This window comes from Rattus norvegicus, chromosome 7 (assembly GCF_036323735.1).
Source record: "Rattus norvegicus strain BN/NHsdMcwi chromosome 7, GRCr8, whole genome shotgun sequence".
NCBI lineage: Eukaryota > Metazoa > Chordata > Mammalia > Rodentia > Muridae > Rattus > Rattus norvegicus.
The window spans coordinates 68,447,443-68,472,422 of record NC_086025.1 but is presented as its reverse complement, the minus strand read 5'-3'; the positions used below and the strand labels follow the sequence as shown (position 1 = coordinate 68,472,422).

The 24,980-nt window shown below is 38.1% G+C and overlaps 1 protein-coding gene across 14 annotated transcripts in view; it reads right to left on the bottom strand.

Moving 5' to 3' along the window:
- Positions 1-24,980, bottom strand: part of Vps13b (vacuolar protein sorting 13 homolog B) — a 576,579-nt gene that overhangs the window by 541,152 nt on the left and 10,447 nt on the right. For 13 of the 14 annotated variants that reach the window (XR_010052974.1, XM_039079215.2, XM_039079218.2 and 10 more), the window contains exon 3: positions 19,984-20,127. Coding sequence is in view for 13 of the 14 variants with exons in the window: in XM_039079215.2 (XP_038935143.1) it covers positions 19,984-20,127 (144 nt within the window). In the remaining variant the exon portion in view is untranslated. Of the gene's footprint in view, positions 1-2,840; positions 3,463-19,983; positions 20,128-24,980 lie in introns of those variants that run through there. The other variant, XM_039079216.2, reaches the window with a different exon arrangement.

Here is a 24,980-nt window from a genome sequence, read left to right as displayed (position 1 = left end):
ATAAGGAAGGGGAGGGGGGAGGGGGATGTTTGCCCGGATACCGGGAAAGGGAATAACACTCGAAATGTATATAAGAAATACTCAAGTTAATTAAAAAAAAAAATCCAATAAAAGCACATTATTAATTTTTGGAACGTGTTTGCCTCAAAAGTCCAGAAGTAAAACACGTACATGAAGGAGATGTGAAAAAAACTTACATGAACTGCCAAAAATAGCATAATTATAAAAATATTTAACACTGAAACCATCAGAAATCACAATCTGCATCAGATTACAGTGATGTCATAATAAACATTCCAGCCAAAAGCCACTCAATGCTACCACAGTCCAAAAACTCTGGTATACAAGAGACAGCAAACATTCTAAAGCAAAAGAAAGAAGTTACTCTTATCTTCATAATGTTATTAGAAGCAAAAGGGAATATGGCAGACTAAATATGAGTTTCCTCTGAGTTTAAATGTGCACGCGCGCGCACACACACACACACAGTTAATAAAGCTTCTCTAGAGAACTACACTGTTATTACTGGAAAGTCAAAAGCAAACTTAATACATCTACAATAAACTTGAATTTTAGTATGTATACAAATGGGCATTAATCATAATACTCAAAGAAATATATGCTATGAAACAAGCATTACCAAATGTGTGAATACGTCTTTCTTTTCTGTAGTTAAGAAATTGTGCTTGTATATATATTATAATTATCATTTTGGTAATTTGAATTTGTTTTGACTTCAATTATATTTTTAAATACCTCAATTAAAGGTGGGCTTCTAGAGAAGCCCTGCCCAATCTAATTAAATAAAAATAAAGCAAAATGTAAAACTATAAAACCAATGTTCTATATACTAAAACTAGAATTGCTTCCACTATTATTTTTAAATTCATTTTGTGGTTGTTCACCAGTAGGAATCTCTTTGGAATATTAGATATTTTTATTCATTGAAAACTTTCAACTTCAAATAAAGGAAACCATGTTCTGAAAAATACTTGTCAGAATATTTGAGATAACATTTAACCCTAAAACACTACATTTCTATCTCTCTTATTTTGGGTCTCAATTTTTTCAAAATGTCTGGAAAGCATATTTCACTGCAAAAGAATGTTTCCTCTTGAGGATCACATATTTCTGAAAATACTATTTCTGAAAATACTGCCCTTTGCTCCTCATTAAACAAGCAAGAATGTACTTCTTCCCAACAAAGGGAAAAGAGGCAAGTACTGAACACAAATAGATCATTACCCTCATCTGACAGGTCACGACTCGAGGTAGCAGACTGTACCCTTGACCTGTACAGGTCTAGTCAATTAAAGCTTGAAACTATAAATTAGCAAATTTCACGAAGTTAAGATTGGAGTCAAAACTTAAAATAGTTAACTGGAACACTGTAAAAACAACAACAAATTAAGATACCAGAAGGGTTGAAGAGAAAAACTGAATGGTGGAATGAAGTGATGTGCACTGAGGTTTCGGGCACCAGATTCCGTGAGCAGAAAAGATGGGGGCTCACCCAGCAATCCAATCCTACGACACTGAAAAGATCTTGGAAATAAATTAATACAAGACTCAAACGATCATCTCCACCCGCTCAGGTAATAAGTATTATAATTCTTACATTATAAGGAATTTCAGTGAACACTACTACCCTTCAGAGAGCCAGAGAGCAGAAGCGAACCCCAGTATATGCTTGGGAAGACAAACTAGAACCAGGGAAAAGAATTTAATAAGCGTCATGACAAACATGAGGACCTTGGAGCTGAGAGACAGCCCTGAGGTTAAGAGCACTTGCCGCTCTTTCAGAGAATGAGTTCAGTTCCCAGTACCCACCTCAGGCAGTTCACAGCAGCCTGTAACTCCAGTCCTGAGTGATTGGACACCCCCACTTCTGGTCTCCAGAGTCACAGACACACACACACACACACACACACACACACACACACACATATATAAATTATAAAGTGGCTATCTCTAGCTTACCCCTATATACTAAGAACTGTATCAAACTTAATTCATGGGTTAGAAGCTTTAGCCCAAAATTCATGTGGTGATATTTAAGCATACAGCAATTAAACTTAGATGAGGTCATGAGGATGAGATCTGTGTGTTGTAGTTAATCCCCATTTCTGCCTCGAAGCCCCAAGCTCCCAAGGGCACCTTGTTTTGGGATGGTACCACCTACAGTGGAGTAGGCCTGCCCATATCAATCATTAATCAGAAAAATGCCCCCAGAAAAACTCCCACAGGTCCATCTGTTGGAGGCACTCCTCAATTTAATGCCTTTCCCAGGTGATGCTAGCTGAGAGGACAAAAGCCAGCACAACTGCTTGTTGTGCTGATGACCTGAGTTCAGGTCCCCAGCACCCGCATAAAAAGCTGGGCCGCAGTACCCATTTATAGTACCAGTTCCTGGCAAAGACAGGCAGATCTCTGGCTGGACAGAGTAGCCAAAATTGACAAGCTCCAGGTTCAGTGGAAGATTGTCTACGTAAAATAAAGTAGAGCGCATTCCAGGAAGAGATACAACTTCATCTCTGACTTCAGAAACACAAGCACAAGTGAGTACACCTATGTACATACATACATGCACACACAAACACATGAACCCAAGGGATTATTAAATATTAACAAAATGCTTAATCTCTGAAATTGATTCAATTTCCTTTCCCATTACTCTTATGCCATTCCCTGATCGCAAAGGGACCATCTGTTTTTAATGCCCAAATTCAACTCTCTCCCAATGACTGACTCTCCTACATTCTCAGGATCCAAAAGACAATGGAATATGATCTGACAACTTCAATATCCATTCTAACTAAAAGGATGCTGATGAGGCTCACTGCTTTTAGGCTTGAAAAACAGATAAGAAATGGATTCTGGTTGCCAGGTGATGCAGACTCGTGTGATGTTCTGCTAAAGCAAGACCAGTGAGAGGACACGAGATGATTGGAGAGAGTAACAGAAAGACTCCCAGACACTTGCATGGCTAGCCTAGCAGCGACTCAATGGTCTCCTGTCTTCTTTGATCTTCACTTTGTTGAGAGAGGCAGAGCAGAGCACTTCTGGTTTTCTGGCTGGTTCTGGTCACTCCCGCTGGCTCATGCTGACATAACAGAGGACTGACTATTTCAGAGGAGTTGTGCCACCACCACTGTTGATTCAGTTTGGAGATACTCTCTGAACTGGACTGTGAGCATCCTGACAATGGAGGCTGGAATCGCCCCAAGGAATGACCTCTAAACAGGTCCTCACCCCCTGTCCTATGCTCCATCTTTTCCCTACTGCCTTTGGATAGTGGGCCAGAGAGGGGCTAGAGAGGGGGCTCCAACATTTATTAAAGTACGTTTTAAAAAATCTAAGCTTACACAGATGCTTGATCGTAAATTGGATATGAAAATATTTCTTCTTAAACTCCATACTATCCTGGGGACAGGGTGGGTTACCTTACTCAGGATGATATTTTCCAGTTTCATCCTTTTGCCTGTGAATTTCATAAAGCCGTTGTTTTTGATAGCTGAGTAATATTCCATTGTGTAGATGTACCACATTTTCTGTATCCATTCCTCTGTTGAAGGGCATCTGGGTTCTTTCCAGCTTCTGGCTACTATAAATAAGGCTGCTATGAACATAGTGGAACATGTGTCTTTTCTTATGTTGAGGCATCTTTTGAGTATATGCCCAAGAGAGGGATAGCTGGATCCTCAGGCAGTTCAATCTCCAATTTTCTGAGGAACCTCCAGACTGATTTCCAGAATGGTTGTACCAGTCTGCAATCCCACCAACAATGGAGGAGTGTTCCTCTTTCTCCACATCCTCGCCAGCATCTGCTGTCATCTGAGTTTCTGATCTTAGCCATTCTCACTGGTGTGAGGTGAAATCTCAGGGTTGTTTTGATTTGCATTTCCCTTATGACTAAAGATGTTGAACATTTCTTTAGGTGCTTATCAGCCATATGGCATTCCTCAGCTGTGAATCCTCTGTTTGGCTCTGAACATAGGGTTATTTGTCTCCCTGCAGTCTAACTTCTTGAGTTCTTAGTATATTTTGGATATAAGCCCTCTACCAGTTGTAGGATTGGTAAAGATCTTTTCCCAATCTGTTGGTTGCCATTTTGTCCTAAAAACAGTATCCTTTGCCTTACAGAAGCTTTGCAGTTTTATGAGATCCCATTTGTCAATTCTTGATCTTAGAGCATAAGCCATTGGTGTTTTGTTCAGGAAATTTTGTCCAGTGCCCATGTGTTTGAGATTCTTCCCCACATTTTCTTCTATTAGTTTGAGTGTATATGGTTTGATGTGGAGATACTTGATCCACTTGGACTTAAGCTTTGTTCAGGGTGATAAGAATGGATCGATCTGCATTCTTCTACATGCTGACCTCCAGTTGAACCAGCACCATTTGCTGAAAATGCTATCTTTCTTCCACTCCTTTGGGCTCCTTTGGGTTTGGGCTCCTTTGTAAAAATTCAAGTGACCATACGTGTGGGTTCATTTCTGGGTCTTCAATTCTATTCTACTGGTCTATCTGTCTGTACAAATGCCATACAGTTTTTAATCACTATTGCTCTGTAATATTGCTTCAGTTCAGGGACAGTGATTCCCCCGGAAGCCCTTTTATTGTTGAGGATAGTTTTAGCTATCCTAGGTTTTTGTTATTCCAGATGAATTTGCAAATTGTTCTTTCTAACTCTATGAAGAATTGGGTTGGAATTTTGATGGGCATTGCATTGAATCTTTAGATAACTTTTGGTAAAATGGCTATTTTGACTATATTAATCCTGCCAATCCATGAGCATGGGAGATCTTTCCATCTTCTGAGATCTTCTTCAATTTCTTTCTTCAGAGGCTTGAAGTTCTTATCATATGGATGTTTCACTTGCTTGGTTAAAGACACACTAAAGTACTTTATATTAGTTAAGACTATTATGGAGGGTATCATTTCCCTAATTTCATTCTCAGATTGTTTCTCTTTTGTGTAGAGGGAGGCTACTGATTTATTTGAGGAAATATTATACCCAGCCACGTTGCGGAAGGTTTTTATCAGGTTTAGTAGTTCTCTGGTGGAACTTTTCGGATCAATTAAGTATACAATCATATTGTCTGCAAACAGTCATATTTTGACTTCTTTCTTTCCAATCTGTATCCCTTTGATCTCCTTTTGTTGTCTGATTGCTCTGGCTAGAACTTCAAGAACTATATTGAATAAGTAGGGAGAGAGTGGGCAGCCCTGTCTAGTCCCTGATTTTAGTGGGATTGCTTCAAGTTTCTCTCCATTTAGCTTAATATTAGCTACTGGTTTGCTGTTGTATATAGCTTTTACTATGTTTAGGTATGGGCCTTGAATTCCTGTTCTTTCTAGGGCTTTTATCATGAAGTGGTGTTGAATTTTGTCAAATGCTTTCTCAGCATCTAATGAAATATCATGTGGTTTTTATCTTTCAGTTTGTTTATATAATGGATTACAATGATGGTTTTCTGTATATTAAACCATCCCTGCATCCCTGCAATGAAGCCTATTTGATCATGATGGATGATTGTTTTGATGTGCTCTTGGATTGGGTTTGCAAGAATTTTATTGAGTATCTTTGCGTCGATATTCATAAGGAAAATTGGTCTGAAGTTCCCTTTCTTTGTTGGGTCTTTGTGTGGTTTAGGTATAAGAGTAATTGTGGCTTCATAGAAGGAATTCAGTAGTGCTCCCTCTCTTTCAATTTCACAGAATACTTTGGATAGTATTAGTATGAGGTCTTCTATGAAGGGCTGACAGAATTCTGCACTGAACCCATCTGGACCTGGGCTCTTTTTGGTTGGGAGACCTTTAATGACTGTTTCTATTTGTTTAGGAGTTATGGGGGTGCTTAAATGGTTTACTTGTTCCTGATTTAACTGCGGTACCTGGTATCTGTCTAGGAAATTGTCCATTTCCTCCAGATTTTCAAGTTTTGTTGAATATAGGCTTTTATAGTAGGATCTAATAATTTTTGAATTTCCTCTGATTCTGTTGCTATGTCTCCCTTTTCATTTCTGATTTGGTTAATTTGGACACACTCTTCTGTATCCTGTGGTTAGTCTGGCTAAGGGTTTATCTATCTTATTGATTTTCTCAAAGAACCAACTTTTGGTTCTGTTGATTCTTTGCATAGTCCTTTTTGTTTCTACTTGGTTGATTTCAGCTCTGAGTTTGAATAGTTCCTGCGTTCAACTCCTCCTGTGTGTGTGTGCTTCTTTTTGTTCTAGAGCTTTTAGGTGTGCTGTCAAGCTGCTGACATATGCTCTCTCCTGTTTCTTTCTGCAGGCACTCAGAGCTGTGAGTTTTCCTCTTAGCAGAGCTTTCATTCTGTCCCATAAGTTTGGGTATGTTGTACCTTCATTTTCATTAAATTCTAAGAAGGCTTTAATTTCTTTTCCTTATTGTTATTGAAGACCAGCTTTAGCCTGTGATGGTCTTACAGGATGCATGGGACTATTTCTATCTTTCTGTATCTGTTGAGGCCTATTTTATGATAGATTATATGGTCAATTTTGGAGAAAGTACAATGAGGTGGTGAGAAGAAGGTATATCCTTTTGTTTTAGGATAGAATGTTCTATAAATATCTGTTAAATCCATTTGGTTCATGACTTCTCTTAGTCTGTCTATGTCTCTGTTTAGTTTCTGTTTCCATGATGTGTCCATTGATGAGAGTGGGGTGTTGAAATCTCCTACTATTATTGTATGAGGTGCAATGTGTGCTTTGAGCTTTAGTAAGGTTTCTTTTATGTATGTAGGTGCCCTTGTATTTGGAGCATAGAGATTTAGGATTGAGAGTTCATCTTGGTGGATTTTTCCTTTGATGAATATGAAGTGTCCTTCCTTATCTTTTTTGATGACTTTTGGTTGAAAATCGACTTTATTCGATATTAGAGTGGCTATTCCAGCTTTCTTCTTCAGACCATCTGCTTGGAAAGTTGTTTTCCAGCCTTTTACTCTGAGGTAGTGTCTGTCTTTGTCTTGAGGTGTGTTTCCTGTAGGTGGCAAAATGTTGGGTCCTCGTTGCGTATCCAGTTTATAATCTGTGTCTTTTTATTGGGGAGTTGAGACCATTGATGTTGAGAGATATTAAGGAATAGTGATTGCTGCTTCTTGTTATATTTGTGTTTGGAGGTGAGATTAACTTTGTGTGCTTTTCTTCTCTTTGTTTTGTTGCCAAGACAATTAGTTTCTTGCTTTTTCTAGGGTGTAGCTTGCCTCCTTGTGTTGGGCTTTACCATTTATTATCCTTTGTAGGGCTGGATTTGTAGAAAGACACTGTGTAAATTTGGTTTTGTCACGGAATGTCTTAGTTTCTCCATCTATGTTAATTGAGAGTTTTGCTGGATATAGTAACCTGGGCTGGCATTTGTGTTCTCTTAGGGTCTGTAAGACATCTGTCCAGGATCTTCTGGCTTTCATAGTCTCTCGTGATAAGTCTAGTGTAATTATAATAGGTCTGCCTTTATATGTTACTTGACCTTTTTCCCTTACTGTTTTAATATTCTTTGTTTTGTGCATTTGGTGTCTTGACAATTATGTGACGAGAGGAGTTTCTTTTCTGGTCCAATCTATTTGGACTTCTGTAGGCTTCTTGTATGTTGATGGGCATTGCTTTCTTTAGGTTAGGGAAGTTTTCTTCTATGATTTTGTTGAAGATATTTACTGGTCCTTTGAGTTGGGGAGTCTTCACTCTCTTCTATACCTATTATCCTTAGGTTTGATCTTCTCACTGAATCCTGGATTTCCTGTATGTTTTGGACCAGTTGCTTTTTCCATTTTACATTATCTTTGACAGATGTGTGGATGATTTCTATGGAATCTTCTGCTCCTGAGATTCTTTCTTCTATCTCTTGCATTCTGTTGGTGATGCTTGTATCTATGGCTCCTTTTCTCTTCCTTTGGTTTTCTATATCCAGGGTTGTCTCCCTTTGTGCTTTCTTTATTGCTTCTATTTCCATTTTTAATTCCTTCACCTGTTTGATTGTATTTTCCTGTAATTCTTTCAGGAATTTTTACATTTCCTCTCTATAGGCTTCTACTTGTTTATTTGTGTTTTCCTGCGTTTCTCTAAGGGAATTCTTTATGTCTTTCTTGAAGTCCTCCAGCATCATGATCAAATGTGATTTTAAATCTAGATCTTGCTTTTCTGGTGTGTTTGGATAGTCAGTGTTTGCTTTGGTGGGAAAAATTGGGCTCTGATGATGCCATGTAGTCTTGGTTTCTTCTGTTGCTTGGGTTCCTGCGCTTGACTCTTGCCATCATGTTGTCTCTGATGTTACCTTGTTCTGCTATTTCTGATGGTGGTTAGACCGTCCTATAGGCCTGTGTGTCAGGAGTGCTGTAGACCTGTTTTCTTGTTCTCTTTCAGCCAGTTATGGGAACAGAGTGTTCTGCTTTCAGGCATGTGGTTGTTCCTGTCTTCTGGTCTTCAGGTGTTCCTGTGGGCGTGTGTCCTGAGTCCACCAGGCAGGTAACTTGGAGCAGAAAAGTTGGTCTTACCTCTGGTCTCAGGCCTGGAGTCGCTCCTCAGAGCCAGGTTTCAGCTCTCCGTGAGGGCAGCAACCAGAAGGGCCTGCCCCGCCTTCGCTTGGGAACCTGTGCAGGGGGCCCAGATGGCGCTAGGTGTTTTCCTCTAGAGTCAGAAATGTGGGCAGAGAGTAGTCTCCTCTGGCTTCCCAGGCATTTCTGCCCCGCTGAGTGTCTAGCTCTCCCTTCCACAGGATTTGGGTACAGGGAGCTGTTTGACTGGGTCCCTTCAGATTCGGGCGGTGTCTGGACTGCATCGTTGAGTGCCCCTATCTTCCTGTTCCCAGAGGACCTATACAGTTTCCTCGTGGGGCAGGGATGTGGGCAAGGGGGTACAGTACTGGCGGTCTCTCCTTCCCTGCAGTCTCAGGAGTGCCCACCACCTATCTCCCAATTGTCGATTCTTGATCTTAGAGCATAGCCATTGGTGGTCTGTTCAGGAAATTTTCCCCAATACCCATGTTTACAAGAATTCTGTTGTTATATCTCCCATTTTATTGTGATTTTCTTAATTTGGATATACTCTCAGTGCCCTCTGGCTAGTCTGGCTAAGAGTTTTTCTATCTTATTGATTTTCTCAAAGAACCAGCTCCTGATTTTGTTGATTCGTTGTACAGTACTTTTTGTTTCTACTTGGTTGAATTCAGCCCTGAGTTTGATTATTTTCTGCCTTCTACTTCTCTTGGGTGTATTTGCTTCTCTTTGTTCTAGAGCTTTCAGGTGTGCTCTCAAACTGCTAATGTATGCTCTCTATAGTTTCCTTTTGGAGGCACTCAGGGATATGAGTTTTCCTGTTAGCGCAGCTTTCATTGTGTCCCATAAGTTTGGGTATGTTGTGCCTTCACTTTCATTAAATTCTAAAAAGTGTTTAATTTCTTCCTTTATTTCTTCCTTGACCAAGTTATCATTGAGTCGAGCCTTGTTCAGCTTCCATGTGTATGTAGGATTTCTGTCATTTCTGTTGTTATTAAAGAACAGCCTTAGTCCATGGTGATCTGATAGGATGCATGGGATTATTTCAGTCTTCTTGTATCTGTTGAGGCCTCTTTTGTGACCAATTATATGGTCAATTTTCGAGAAGATACCATAAGGTGCTGAGAAGAAGGTATATTCTTTTGTTTTAGGATGAAATGTTCTATAAATATCTGCTAAATCCATTTGGTTCAAAACTTCTGTTGGTTTTTCTATGTCTCTCTTTATATTTGTTTCCATGACCTGTCCATTCATGAGAGAGGGGTATTGAAATCTCCTACTATTACTGTGGGAGGTGCAAGGTTTCTTTTATGAATATAGGTGCCCTTGCATTTGCAGCATAGATATACAGGATTGAGAGTTCATCTTGGTGGATTTTTCCTTTGATGAATATGAAGTGTCCTTCCTTATTTTTTTGATAATTTTTGGTTGAAAGTCGATTTTTTTCAATATTAGAATGGCTATTCAAGTTTGTTTCTTGGGACCATTTACTTGCAAAGTTGTTTTCCAGCCTTTTACTTTGAGGTAGTGTTTGTCTTTGTCACTGAGGTGTGTTTTCCTGTAGGCAGCAAAATGCTGGGTCCTCTTTATGTATCTAGTCTGTTAATCTATGTCTTTTTATTGGGGAATTGAGTACATTGATGCTAAAAGATATTAAGAAATAGTAACCGTTGTTTCCTGTTATTTTCGTTGTTAGCGGTGGAATTATATTTGAGTGGCTCTCTTCTTTTGAGTTTGTTGCAAGAAAATTACTTTCTTGCTTTTTCTAGTGTGTAGTTTCCCTCCTTGTGTGGGAGTTTACCATCTATTATCCTTTGTAGGGCTGGATTTGTAAAAAGATATTTTGTAAATTTGTTTTTGTCATAGAATATCTTGGTTTCTCCATCTATGTTAATGGAGAGTTTTGCTGGATATAGTAGCCTGGGCTGGCATATGTGTTCTCTTAGGGTCTGTAAGACATCTACCCAGGATCTTCTGGCTTTCATAGTCTCTAGTGAGAAGTCTGGTATAATTCTGAAAAGTCTGCCCTTATATGTTACTTCACCCTTACTGCTTTTAATATTCTTTGTTTTGTTCATTTGGTGTTTTGACTATTATGTGACAGGAGGAATTTCTCTTCTGGTTCAATCTATTTGGAGTTCTATAAGCTTCTTGTATGATTATGGGCATCTCTTTCTTTAGGTTAGGGAACTTTTCTTCTATAATTTTGCTAAAGATATTTCGTGGTCCTTTAAGTTAGAAGTTCTTGTTCTCTTCTATACCTATTATCCTTAGGTTTGATCTTCTCATTGTATCCTGGATTTGCTGGACGTTTTGGATTAGGAGCTTTTTTGCATTTTACATTTTCTTTAACGGTTGTGTCAATATTTTGTATGGTATCTACTGCACCTTCTCTGCACTATCTCTTATATTCTGTTGATAATGCTTGTGTCTATGACTCCTGAACTCTTTCCTAGATTTTCTATCTCCAGGGTTGTCTCTTATTGTGATTTCTTTATTGTTTCTATTTCCATTTTTAAATCCTGGATGCTTTTGTTCAATTCCTTCACCTGCTTGGTTGTGTTTTCCTGTAATTCTTTAAGGTATTTTTCTGTTTCCTCTTTAAGGGCTTCCACTTGTTTTCTTATGTTGCTTTGTATTTCTTTAAGAGAGTTACTTATGTCCTTCTTAGAATCCTCTATTATCATCATGAGATGTGATTTTAACTCCAAATCTTGTTTTTCCGGTATGTTTGGATATCAGTGTTCATTTTGGTGGGAGAACTAGGCTCTGACGATGCCACGTAGTCTCGATTTCTGTTGCTTAGGTTCCTGTGCTTGCCTCTCGACATCAGGTTCTCTCTGGTGTTAGCTTCTTCCTGTCTGACAGTGGCTTGACCCTCCTGTAGGCCTGTGTGTCAGCACTCCTGTAGACCTGTTTTCTAACAGCCAGATCTGGGAACAAAGAGCTGTGGATTGGTTCAGCTTCAGGCACAGGCAGAAACCCAAAGGGTCCTGTCCGAGACTGCTCTTGGGTTTGTCTGTGTGTCCTGAGGCCTGCAAGCTGGCTGGTAGGAGAAGAAGAGCTGGTCTTCCCTCTGCTCTCAGGTGTTTCAGTGCTCCTGGTGACTGCCTTTCAGTTCTAGGTACAGGCAGAGATCGAAAGGTTCTTGCCCCTGACTGCTCCTAGCCTCCTGTGCCCAGAGGGCACTAGTCGGGTTCCTCAAGGACCAGGAATGTGAGCAGATGTGGAATTCTCCCCTGAGCTCTCAGGAATGTCTGAGAATCCATGGGATTCTTCTCTCCCCCACGGGATTTGGGTACAGAGAACTGTGGGAAACCTAAGCATTTTTAAAAGCACATGAAATATAAACAATCTGAAATGCTTTAATTAACAGGCAGAAATGGTCAGATTAGAAAAGTCCAGCTTCAAGGGCTGGAACGCTGGCTCAGTGTTTACAAACACTGGGTGCTCTTTCTGAGGCTCTTGCTAATCACCTGTAATTCAAGTTCTAGGCAATCTGTCTTGGATGCCCTCTCCGGCCACTATGAACACACAGCACTCACACACAAAAAAATAATTTTTAAATTAAAAAAAAAAAAACTCTACTGAAACAAACTCAGTTGAGATATAAAGGCCTAGTATAATTTCTAAAAACTAAAAAGAAAGTCATGCCAAAACAAGTAAGCTCAGAATGTGAAGAAAACTCCGTGGTAAAAGCCCTTGCCACCAAGCCAAAGAACCTAAACTCAACCAGAAACTACATGATTGAAGAAGAGAGCCAACTCCCAGCTGTCCTCTCACCTCCGTAGATGGGCCACTGACACAGGTACACATGCACACACATAAAAAGGCTATAAGCTAGTTTTTAAATGAATACATTTAAAAAAAGAAATTAACAGGTATCTAGTCATCAGATCTAAATCAAGAAATTGTTGTATATTGAATTTGTGAAACAAACAGAAACAAACAGAAGCTGCAATCTGTGGCCTCATTATCTTTAATGGCAAGTAACAATTAGAATGACATAAAATCAGCAGCAAAGAGAAAATCTACAACCACCAGTAAGCCATTAAGGCTCAAATTACAGTCCTTTTTTTTTTTTTGCTGAGAGCACTTGGGCATATAAATTATAGTGTTCGCAGCATATGACACCATAATTAAAGTCACACTGGTCCCCAAAAGTTCACTCATTCATAACACTCTTAGAGAACTATCATCAAACTATATTTTTCCTTGATTCTAGCCAAGTATTTCTTCTTCAAAAAGCTATGAAAGAATAACAATAAAAACAAACCTCTTCCAGAGGATAGGATAAACAAAGTACCACACAACTCCATAGACTTCTAATTACAGCCAACAGCAGTCAAAACTTCCTCAGCTACTTAAAGGGCAAGAACTTTGTGGAGCCAATGTAAGCAAGTCTGATATTCATGCAACATAACTTTCAGGCTTATATGTAACAAGACAGGTTACAGTTAGAACTACTGTTGTTGTTGGGTGTATGAACTTTTAAATCACGTCTATATAATAAGGCATCACATTCCAAATAGATAAATTAGAATCTCCCTTATACTATTTATAGACTCCAGACATAGGAAACATTCAGAAAAACATGTTTTTTTCTATTCCCAAATTCTTAAATTTTTCAAACTATGTTGTATGATCTACTTATAGATCCTCCCAAAGGTTATCTGCTTTGTTTTTCTTTTTTTTTTTTAACTTTGATCTTTATCTTAATCAGCTGTGAAAAAACACCAAGACCAAGACAGCTCTGAAAAAAGAGCATTTTTAATTGTGAGATTGGCTACAGGTTCATACAGTTAGCCCATTATCATCATGGTGGGATCTTGACAGCAGTCATGGAGCTAGACCAGTTGCTGAGAGCAATATAAGGAGCCACAGGAAGAAACAACACCACAAGGTCCAGTGTGAGCTTTTGAAACCACAAAGCCCACCCACCCCGTGACACACTTCCTCCAACAAGGCCATATGCCCTAATTCTTCTCAAATCGTGCCACCCCCTGGTGACTGCACATTCAAATAATAGGAGCCTATGGGGGCCATTCTTATTCAAACCATCACAACTAAACAATACTTAATGCTCTAATTAATCATTAAACAAATGTTAATTTTTCCTTAAAAACATCAATGTCTAATGCTGTAGTGGTTTGAATATGCTTGGCCCTAGGAGTGGCACTATTAAGAGGTATGGCCTTGTTGGAGGAAGTGCAGTGACTATGCAGGTGGGCTTTGAGAGCCTCTGCTTGTCCAGAAAAGTCTTCTGTTTGCCTTCGGAACAAGAACGCTCAGCTCCTCCAGCCCCATACCTGCCTCGATGTTGCCATGATGATAATAAACTGAACCTCTGAACCTATAAGCCAGCCCCAATTAAATGTTGTCCTTTATAAGAGTTGCTTTGGTCACAGTGTCTGTTCACAGCAGTAAAACCCTAAGACAAACACCTACTACAGTGGTTTAATAAAAATATCCCCCATAGATCAGATGTTTGAAAACTTGATCCCCAGTTCATGACACTGTCGGAGAGGTTGAAGAGATGTAGACTCAAGTGTCATTCAAGGCAGAATTTGAGAGTTTAGAGATTCCACACTACTTTGAGCCCACCTCCCCTGCTTCTTTATGTCTACATTGGAACATGTGAGATCTCCACTTGCCATCCCACCATAACTGCTCCTGACTGCCATGTGTCCACTTTGCCATTAGGGCCTCTTCTCCATATGGAACTACAAGCTAAAACAAACTTTCTCTCCTATAAGATGCTCTTGGTCATGGTATTTTATCACAGCAAAAGAAAGCAACTCAGACACCTACCTTCTGTATTATTCTTCATCTATCTTCTGTATTATTCTTCAGTGAGAGTAATTACTAATTATGTGAGCATGTGAACTTGATAAGTCTCTTTTAACTCATTTTTTTAAAAATCCCAGCTAACAATGCCATAACTCACATCAGTTCCAGGAGCCCCCCTCCTCCTCCTTGATTCCTTTGCTCTCCTCTGTGTTTCCACATCTCCGGAGTCACTGGCTTAGTTCCATAGGCTCCCTATCATTTTTCTCTAGAATATAACAAAAGGAATATAACTTTCTCTGCAATCATGTCCAGCAATCCTTCCTCCTGTGAATAACAAGTTTACTTCCTACTTTAAAGATGTAATTGAGCTGCTTACCAGCTTAAACTTAGTGGCAACAAATAGTCGAGTGTATGCTGTCACAGACTGTACATTTAAAAGTGAACAGAGGCCAGCTCCTAAACCTGCACTTGGGACAGAGGCAGATAAATTTGTGGAGTTCAAGACCAGTCTGGTCTACACAGGCCATGCAGATCTATAAAGTGAAACTCTGTCTTAAAAAAAGAAAGAAGGAAAGGAGAGGGGGAGAAAGGGAGGAGGGAGGGGAGACAATAAGTAGTCCTTTATGTATATTTTACTAAAATATAAAATAAACCGTCAAAAGACAGTTTATAAAAGTATAGGAATGGCCAAAAATAACATGAAAACATGTTAAACATCATTAGCTACTATAAAAATACTAATCAAAAACACAGCTGTTATAAAATAAAAAGAAAATAATTGGTTTCCTGAATATAAGCAAACAGTAATGAACTCTTGACTATTACAGGTGAAAACATAAAATGGTAAAGTTACCGCAGGAAAGTGTTTGGCAAGCCATCCAAATGCTAAGCAAAGAATTACTGCATGAACCCAGAAACACTTCCCAAGGGTTATACCCAAGAGAAATGTAGGTTGTTGTTCTTCAAAAGCTTAAACATAAAATTTGTAATCTTATCATTCTTCTTAACAGCCAAGAAGAGAAAAAACCTTGTGTCTATATCCATGAAAAATGGATAAATACATTTGTTGTATGTGTGTTAAACAATGTTATCCAGCCATAAAAACAAAGTGCTAATATACTCTGTATTAACTAATTTCCTGTTTTAATGACAAGCAAAGCAAATTATAAAAGAGTGCATTTAATTGGGCTTACGGTTTCAAAGGGTTAGAGTCCATGACATCATGGTGGGGAATGTGACAGCAGGAAGGCAGGCAGGCAGGCAGGGTACTGAAGAAGCAGATGAGAGCTCACATCTGGATCCTTCCAAACAGAAGGCAAAGAGCACATGGGGATGGCAAGAGGTTTTTGAAGCCTCAAAGCCCACTCCCTTGACACATCTCCTCTAACAAGACCACTTCTCCTAATCCTTCCCAAACATTTTAACCAACTGGGAACCAAGTACACAAACACATGGCCCTATGGAAGCCATTCCTACCACATACTCTAAAATTTAAATGAACCTCTCAAAAACTTCTTACTAAGCAAAAGATGCTAGATATAAATGTACCATATTATATTATTTCCATATAACATACTAGAATATACAAACCCACAGAGATAGAAAGCAGATTAGAATAAGCATCGGTAGGTACAGAGTATCTTAGTGAGGTTATAAAAGGTTTTGAAACTAGACTGTGTTGGAGGTTGCAAGAGATTATAAATGCATTAGCCCTTATACAAAGTATAATAATACTACTGTCTATTGGGTTGTACATTTTTAATGGTTAGTTATATATTAATTTCACATTTCACTTGTATGCTTCTTAGAACACGTGTGTGAAACTGCATAAAAAAACTAGCACTCTAAACATGACAACAAAGCACCAATTAAGCCAATAAAAATGAAAGATAGCTACTGAAGGTAGGCACTCAGAGAGAGCTGCAGCAAAGGGAAGAGGACAGTCAACAGCATGGCCACAGACTAGTGAAAGAGAACAGAATAAAGATTATGGTGTTAAGGACAAAGAATTGTGTTGCTGCAACATTTCATATGATAGAAGGTCAATGCAATAGCCCAAAATGAACAACAACCAACAGACTGTGAAACAAAAGTTTTCAGATGGAATCAGAGAGACCACAAATTAATACCTAGTAGCAGCAACAACAACAGAAGCACAAAAGGCCCTTGCTAGGGGGGGATCAGTTGCTTGATCCCCTCTAGAACAAAGGCCTGAGATCCCAGCATTCCTGTAAAAAGGCTGGGACCATGGTGCCATATACCCATAATTCCACTACTAGAGAGCACAGAGAAGAGGACTTGCTGGCCAGTCCAGTAATATCAGCAAGTTGCATATGGGTTCACTTTTGTTGATACTTCCATTCACCTCCCTAAAATACCTACCCTTTCCCATTACAACACACAAAACAAGAACTCAAACCCAAGGCCGACATGTTCAGGCAGCCAGTGTTTGGAAATCACTTATATAGGCTCCACTTAAAAATATTCCTCCATCCGCATAATAATGAACTTTTATAAATTTTATTAACAAGTTTGCAGCTTTTGCAACTATTATAGAGGCCAAAGTGTCAGACTACTCAGCCTATCTCAAGAGGCAAGGGCTGCTCCTTTCCCTAAAGGCAGTAAAGAGGCAATCCATGGAATATAACTCTTGCTTTTAAGACTTGAAATAAGCAAGATACAGACAGAAACTGGATTGTGTTACTCTCATTACCAAGGTAATCGTTAGCCTACACAAGCTGAAATGAGAAAGCCAATGAAATTCCACAACCCAAATCAGAAAATGCAAGAAAAAATAATGAGAAAAAACATCATATAAGTCCAAACACTAAGATGGGTATATAACTGCATATATTAACAACAACAACGACGACAAGTTTATTAGTTCTTAATGTATCATTTTGGAGCTTTGATGCAGGTTCAAAGGATTTCTTCGACCTTATTAACAAGAAAGTTAATTCTATAGGCAGCCTTACAAGTGATTGCATTTTTTAAGTTTAAAAATTTTAAATGTGAGGAAGTCTAGTGGTATAAGCTGTTAATCCCAGCACTAGGAGCTAAGACAGGTGGATCTCTGAGAATTCAAGACCAGTCTGCTCTACACAGCAAGTTCTAAGACAGATAGGGCTACAAAGCGTTACCCAATCTCAAACAAAAAAATATTTTAAACACTTACTTTGTAGGTGGTACAAAAATCAGAGTAGAGTTTTAGACCAAAAAAAACCATGTAAACTACTATATACTGTTTAAGTTCTTAAGTTTTGTGTTCACAGGACCTTAGTAGATTACACCACAGTATTCCTAATATGTCATAAATCAAATTCTTATGTAATGCCCAAAAAGAGAAAAAAATGGTCAAAAATAACAAGTCCAAGGGATTTAAAGGTAAGGACAATGACTGACACAGAAATGACTCTCAGAGTAAACAGGAAAGAGTTAAATGCATTACTAATGAAGTTTCTAAATGTCAAAATAGTTTTGAGGGAACCGGAAGGCAGCCTTCATTCTACCTAAGACAATTTGTTTACTTTGACATCCTCCAAGCTTTCTAATTATGTCAGGTGGTGACAGTGCACCCTGGCAGTGGTGTTGCATGCCTTTGATCCCAGCACTTGGGAGGAAGAGGCAGGCAAATCTTCTAGGACAGCAGGGCTACACAGAGGAACCCTGTCCTAAAAAAAAAAAAAAAAAAAAAGAAGAAGAACAGAGATGTATAATGCTAAATAATTTGCCAAATGTCAAATGCTACTTGCAAAAATTCTTTCTCCTCTAAAACTTTAAACATCTGTTAAAAACATTTGTTTTGAGAGTGGTTTATATTTATGACAGTTGACCCTTTTTTCATACAGACCACAAAATTCAAACCTCAAATACTGTACAAGGAAGAACTCTGATCACTCTTGCAGGAGTCATTCACATGGACCAATACCAAAACTAGTTATGGACTTCACTAAGTCCTGTGCTACAAATCTGATTCCACAGCACTGGCAATTAGTTGCAATCTGTCTCTTCTGAAATGTGTGTCCCACAGGACATCTGGCCCTGAAACTTCTACTTTCCCACTGAAAAAAATAGTGTTAGGGTAATTTTCATTCCTTTAATGAAGGGCACCACATGGGTGGTCTAATCAAGCCCAGATTTAAAAAAAAAAAAAAAAACTTAAATTCAAGTAACAGATGATTGGTCAAGGACAATTAATTACCAAATATAACTATGAAAGGAAACTAGGTTGCAATATAACTAGCTACAAATTTATAAATAAATCTCAAATACTAGAAGTTCACAAAATAAATTCTCACAAAATAAACTTTTGTGAGAATGCAACATTGTCCTATTATTCCAAGAATCACATTATTTGAGAACGGATAATACAGATTTGAAATCAAAGATTAGATAGATAGATAGATAGATAGATAGATAGATAGATAGATAGATAGATAGATAGATAGGTAGGTAGATAGATAGATAGATAGATAGATAGATAGATAGATAGGAGTCCAAAGAGTTACTCTAACAAAGTATCTACTTCAAATAGAAAATAATTTTAATAGTTCATAAAATAACCCTAATTTCACAGAAATTAAAGTTCTATTTAAGATACACTAGAATTGCCTTATAGTTGTTATAAAATGGCATTTCAATCATACCTGTCCACTCTCTTCAGACTGGAAAGCCATCAGTATACCCAGTACAGCCCCAGCACAAAGGAGAATGAGGCAAGAGGTCTAGCCCAGGCCAGTGATGCCTACAGAGCAAGCCCCTGTCTCAGAGAACCATATGAATACAGACAAGTGTGCTGAGGAAGCGCAGTTGAGACTGAACGCACACTCACTGTGCTAGTGCACAGTAAGTGGGAAACACTCTTTTTCCACAAAAGTCTGGTATTCTAACCTATTTCCTCCCTAAATTCATAGATCTTGGGCTGGGACTGCTTAAAAAAAATACTGTAACTTTGCAAAAATCTCTTAACAGACATAATATATAGACAAACAGGCAGACAGACTGACAAACAGACTGACTGACTTTGAACCAACAAGACAGCTCAACAGGTAAGAGTATCTGCCACCAGGTCTACTCTCCTGAGATCAATCCCTGGGACTCATAAGGTGACCCCCATATGTGCATATGGCACACACACACATCACCACAAACAAGTAAGTAAATTTAATTTAAAAAATTTAACCAGCACAAGAAACATGATTCTAAAAACAAACCTTCAAAAACAACAATGAAATTTAGTATAAAGATGGATCTTCCCAAAAAAGATTGTCTGATATAGATATGTCATGTAAGGAAAAATTCATATAAAACCCCTGTAAAAGATTCAAAACACTTTTTTAGTTTTTACCAAGTCTGACTAGAATTAGATCAACTACTAAGTTTCACTGAAAACTGGAGTTGATCAGTCTTCTCATTTATTCTGGATATAGGTAATGAGAAATTTATTTGATCCCTAGTACAAAAGGCTATGACTAACTAATCAAATCTTATAAAAAAAAACACCTTTTAAATGCTTTATCCCAATTTAAAAACATCTTTTTGTAAATCCTGTTACTTTCAAAGACATGTAGAAAGGAAGTTTATTAAATTTATATGATAGTTGGCATATCCCCAAAGCTAAGATGTGTCAAATTAGATCACTAGGGAAGTACTAACACTAAGAACTAGGCTCGGCAGTTTCTTACCTGTATTCCATCTTTAAGTTTCAAGATGCATTCCATTGTATTGATGGTAATTACCACAGGTTCGGAGCCCAATTTTGTCCATGGTACATGAATTCTCAGTTCGTGGATATGACCACTTAAAAAAGTGAATGGTAATTTCAGTTCCTTAAAACACAAAATATTAAAAAGTTAGTAAATACTCGTGTTTTTATTCTCCTGTTTATATATAAGCTCGTTTCTTAAAGAAAAATGATTTTTTTAAAAAAGGTTATTACTTCTACTCAAAATTAGAATCAACTTGTTAAACTACATGTAATAAACTATTTTTTAAATATGCTCTACAAGTCACATTTAAAAAGTTATCTAAATTCCCCAAGCTTCAGTCCCTACTCTGCCTAATAGGAACAGCATACTATGTGGGGTTCATACTACAGGTTTATACACACTGGTGTAGCAGCAATCATAGGAGCTAACAGCAAGACGTGAGCTAGCCATCATGACCTTCTTCTTAAATCTCTAACAATATATCTCAAAAAGTCTTCCTAAAACAAGTAGGAAAAGAGGTTTACTTAGAGATAAGAAACTCCAGATAGACTGACCTAACAAAACAGAACTTCGCAACCTATTTTGTTGCACTTAATTAAATATTTAACCTCGATATGATGTGGTCATCATTTGAAATGCTTCTAATTGTGGTCCACTGTTATTAGGCAAAAGTTTAAAAAGGAAACATAAACTTGACCAAAATCACGTCATATTAATCTCACTTCTTGACAAGATTTTTTTTTTTTTTGACAACTCCAAAACAGTATTTGCTACATCTGTATAACACTGTGGCTATTTATAAATTTAATAACTAAGAAACATTCCTTTTTTTTTTTTTTTTTTTTTTTTTTTTTTTTTTTTTTGCTTCTTTTTTTCAGAGCTGGGGACCGAACCCAGGGCCTTGCGCTTCCTAGGCAAGCGCTCTACCACTGAGCTAAATCCCCAACCCCGAAACATTCCTTTTTGCCTGCACTTTTGTTTCAGTAACATAATAAAACTACAGCTAAACATTGACAGTACATGCAAGCAGTTGAAACCAGTAGCTGTGGAACCATCAGATGGACTCAATCCTATCTCTGTCAAATACTAAGGCCAGTCTCACTGAACAAACTTTCTCAAGTGCCTTTCATTATCTGCAACTTTTGGATAAGAATAATAGTTTTGAGTATTAACCAATTCATTTCTAACAAAGAGGTTAAACTTTCTTTCTCACACAGAACCCATTCTAAGGATGCTGAGGAATATTATGACTACTGCTATCATCTAAGTATAGATTGAATGTAAGACTACAACCAGAGGGTTTAGGGGTTTGAGGGGATTGGTTTGGTTGGTTGGTTGGTTGGTTGGTTGGTTGGTTGGTTTGGTTTTCAGTTTTTGTTTTTGCCCAAAGTCAGACTACTAAAGTTTTGTTGTTACTAGCCTTTAGTGTATCTCATTACAGTAAGTTTAAAGACATAATAACTTCTTCAAATACAGTTCCATTAGCACAAGGTTGTATGTTAATCAGTATTTACAACAACACAAGATTATTAAACACTGCATACTAAGCACAATTCTAAGCAAAACCCCTACCTGTAACCATTTAACCACAACATTAAACGGTTAATACTATCATCCACCTTTTAGAATGAAGAATCTGAGGCATGAAGAATTGGGTAATTTCACAAAATGAAACCTTGAGGCAAGGAAGAATACAAATCAAACCAGCTTCAAGAGTCCTTGCTATTAACCACTGATACTGCTGGCCATCTACCTCCTTTTGTAGCTCTGATTTCAATCACACCACTATGTAGCTTCTTGGACAATGACTGCTTCCACCTCTCCCACCTTTTGACTTATGCAACATTGCATTTGCAAAGTGTCTAGCAAAGCTACAGTCTATGAACACAAATCAGAAGTTTTCAGAGAAAAGACACCTTGATTATTCCAGAACTTAGTACCATCAGAATGCTAATTCAACAAGCTCAGCTACTAAAAACAGAAGCAGCTGTCTACATTAGCAAATGGAATTTTAAATCATACAAGCCATGTCAGTGGTACAAATCAAATTCTACATTTAGTAATCATCTGATTATCAGCAAGACTGTTTAGACAAAGTACTGTGCGAAACAAGTAAAAACACATGGACGTTGAAAAGGGGAAAATACAAATGTTGATTATTTTAACAACTAGACCTTGCAGTAACCAAAACCAAATTGCTTCCTGTTATTTCTACTTCTTGAAATATAAGTCTACATCTTAAAAGTGTTAAAACCCTTTGCTGGAATATTTACAATTTCCTTAAAGCTGAAGATGAACCTGAGGTAGTATTATGAGGCTCTGGGCTTGATCACCAGAACTACAAGAAAGGAAAAGGAGTGGGGGAGGCACTTCCCTACAAGAGGAACATTATGACTGGACAGAGGATATTACTAGCCAAGATTTAAGTTGAGGGCTGAATAGCTCTCAGAAATCTAGTTCTAACCAACTATAATCTAAGCTACTCGAAGCTGAGGCAGGAGGAACAGGTTTTACCACTAGCCTAGGCAACAGAGGGGTTGGTTCATCTACAAGACCAGTTACTCTTAGGTAAGCTATAATGGGGACTTGGGGGTGGTGTTCTTTTTAAGAAGAATATAAAAGGCAAGAAACATAAAAACAAGTAAGTTTACATCAAACTTAAAAGCTTTGAATAGCAAAAAAAAAAAAAACAACAACAAAACAAAATCAACAGAGTAAATGAGCCATATTAGCAATTAACAAATGTGAGAGAAAACATATGAAAACCATATATCTGGAAAGGCGTTAATACATAATGTATAAAGAGAATTTCTAAACTTTAACAATCATCCAACAATCCTATTTTTAAAAGTGAATAAAACAAGCCACACATAGTGGCACACACCTTCAATCTGAGCACTTGAGCAGAAAGCAGGCAGATCTCTTGGAGTCTGATGACAGCCAAGTCTACATAGTAAGACATACCCCAAAAAAGCAAAAGCCAATAATAAACTTAAACAGAGACTTCTCCACAGAAGATGTACAAACGCCAACAAACATATGAAAAGAGAGTCAGTGTTCAAATCACCAAGGATGCAAATCTAAACCAGTGGGCTATCACTGATTATCTAGTAATAGGTACACTATTGAAGATGTGATTGGAGACACACGAGTTAACAAGCAACAGATTCATTGTTAGCAAAATAGGAAAGTGAATTCTTCAAAGTAATACCAGATTGTAAAGCAAACTCATACACAGAAACAAAAGGTAAGCAAATGTTTATTAATGAAGTTGAGGTACTCTTTCCTTTCTTCTTCCAATGAGAAAGGCCCAAGGCTCCTCAACAATGACTGTGACTGAACTCCCGCCAGCTGTGCACCTGTGTAGGGAGCTGCACAGATACATCTTTGGGGAATGCATCACGTATGCTGGGGTGAACATTTCAGAGATGCAGCTGTCTTTGCTCGTACATTATTCTCTAAGTGTTTGTCAACCTTCCTAATGTTGTGACCCTTTAATACAGTTCCTCATATTGTGGTGAGCCTAAGTATAAAATGTTGTTGTTACTTAAGAACTGTTACGTTGCTGCTATTACGAATTGTAACATAAATATCTGATATGCAGGTTATCTGATTTCACCCCTGTGAAAGTTGTTCTACCCACCTCTTCACCTCCACCCAACTCCACCCCTACCCCTTAATCCCAGCAAAGGGGTCCTGACCCATAGGCTAAGAACCACTGTTCCAAATAAGCCCTCACCTTACCCATGCTCCTGTAAGCAACTACAAGAAACTAACTAGTTTACCAAGCAAGACTTGGATACAACTGTTTCTCTGATCTTTCATCAGTACCCTACCTCAATCAATGTTGTTCATGCTTCCCCAGAAAAATAAGAAACCAGACAGAAAGGTGGTTTTGAGGAGTACCTGCATTACGATGACTAGCTTCGTATTTTTTCCAATAGAAACATTTCCTTCCAGACGTCTAAGTCTCAAAAAGCTAATAAAGTGTACCTTGGTTAGAAAGCTTTTAATGTTACATGATTAACAATGCCCCTCCCCCAGGTTAGTAATAAAGAATTACTGGAGGCAGAACAGACTTCTGATGGAACAGCTTAGGAATTATGCACTGGGCTCCAGGGATGCAACACACAGGAACTGTTACCCACTCTAAGACTTAGGTGCAGGTACCTGTGAGACACCCTCACTCCCGTAGGTGATCCTAACACACTCACTAGCTCCCCAAGCCAGACTTGTAGCATCATTTCTTTGGTCTGCTGTCCATCTCTAAGAGTAAATGGATATTTGTTCCCATCTTCCCCAGAAAGAGTTACACAACAAAATGAAGTGAAAATTAGCATGAATCTCAGATTGTGGTATATTAACTGTATACTGTAATCCTTAAAGCAACTACTAAGACAATAACTCAAAAATAATTTGGAATCAAAAGAATAAAGACCAGAAAAATCTCTACTACTTAATATAAAAGTGCATGGCAAAAGCATACTAGAAGAACAAAAGGGATGTCAGACACAGAAAGTAATTTGAAAATAGATGAAAATCCAACCATATACATATAAGCACTGAATATAAATGAATTAAATACTCCAACCAAAACAAAAAGACCTCAGACAATTTAAAAATAAAATAGCATATGAATATACACTATCTATAAAACAAATACTTAGGATATGAAAATATAAATGAAAAGAGCAAAATATATATTGTTCTGTATGTTTTCTATTGCTGTAATAAAACACTGAACAAAACCGACTTGGAGAGGAAAGGTTTATCAGCTAATATGTTATAGGCCATCATGGAAAGAAACCAAGGCAGGAAGTCAAGGCAGTAGCCTAGAGGAAGGAATTAAAGCAGAGGCCATGGAGAAATGTTACTTACTGGCCTTCTACCCCTGGTTTGCTCAGCTACATTTTTTTATACGGCCAGACCCAACTGTCTAGGACTGCCCACAGTAGGCCAGGCCTTCCACTATC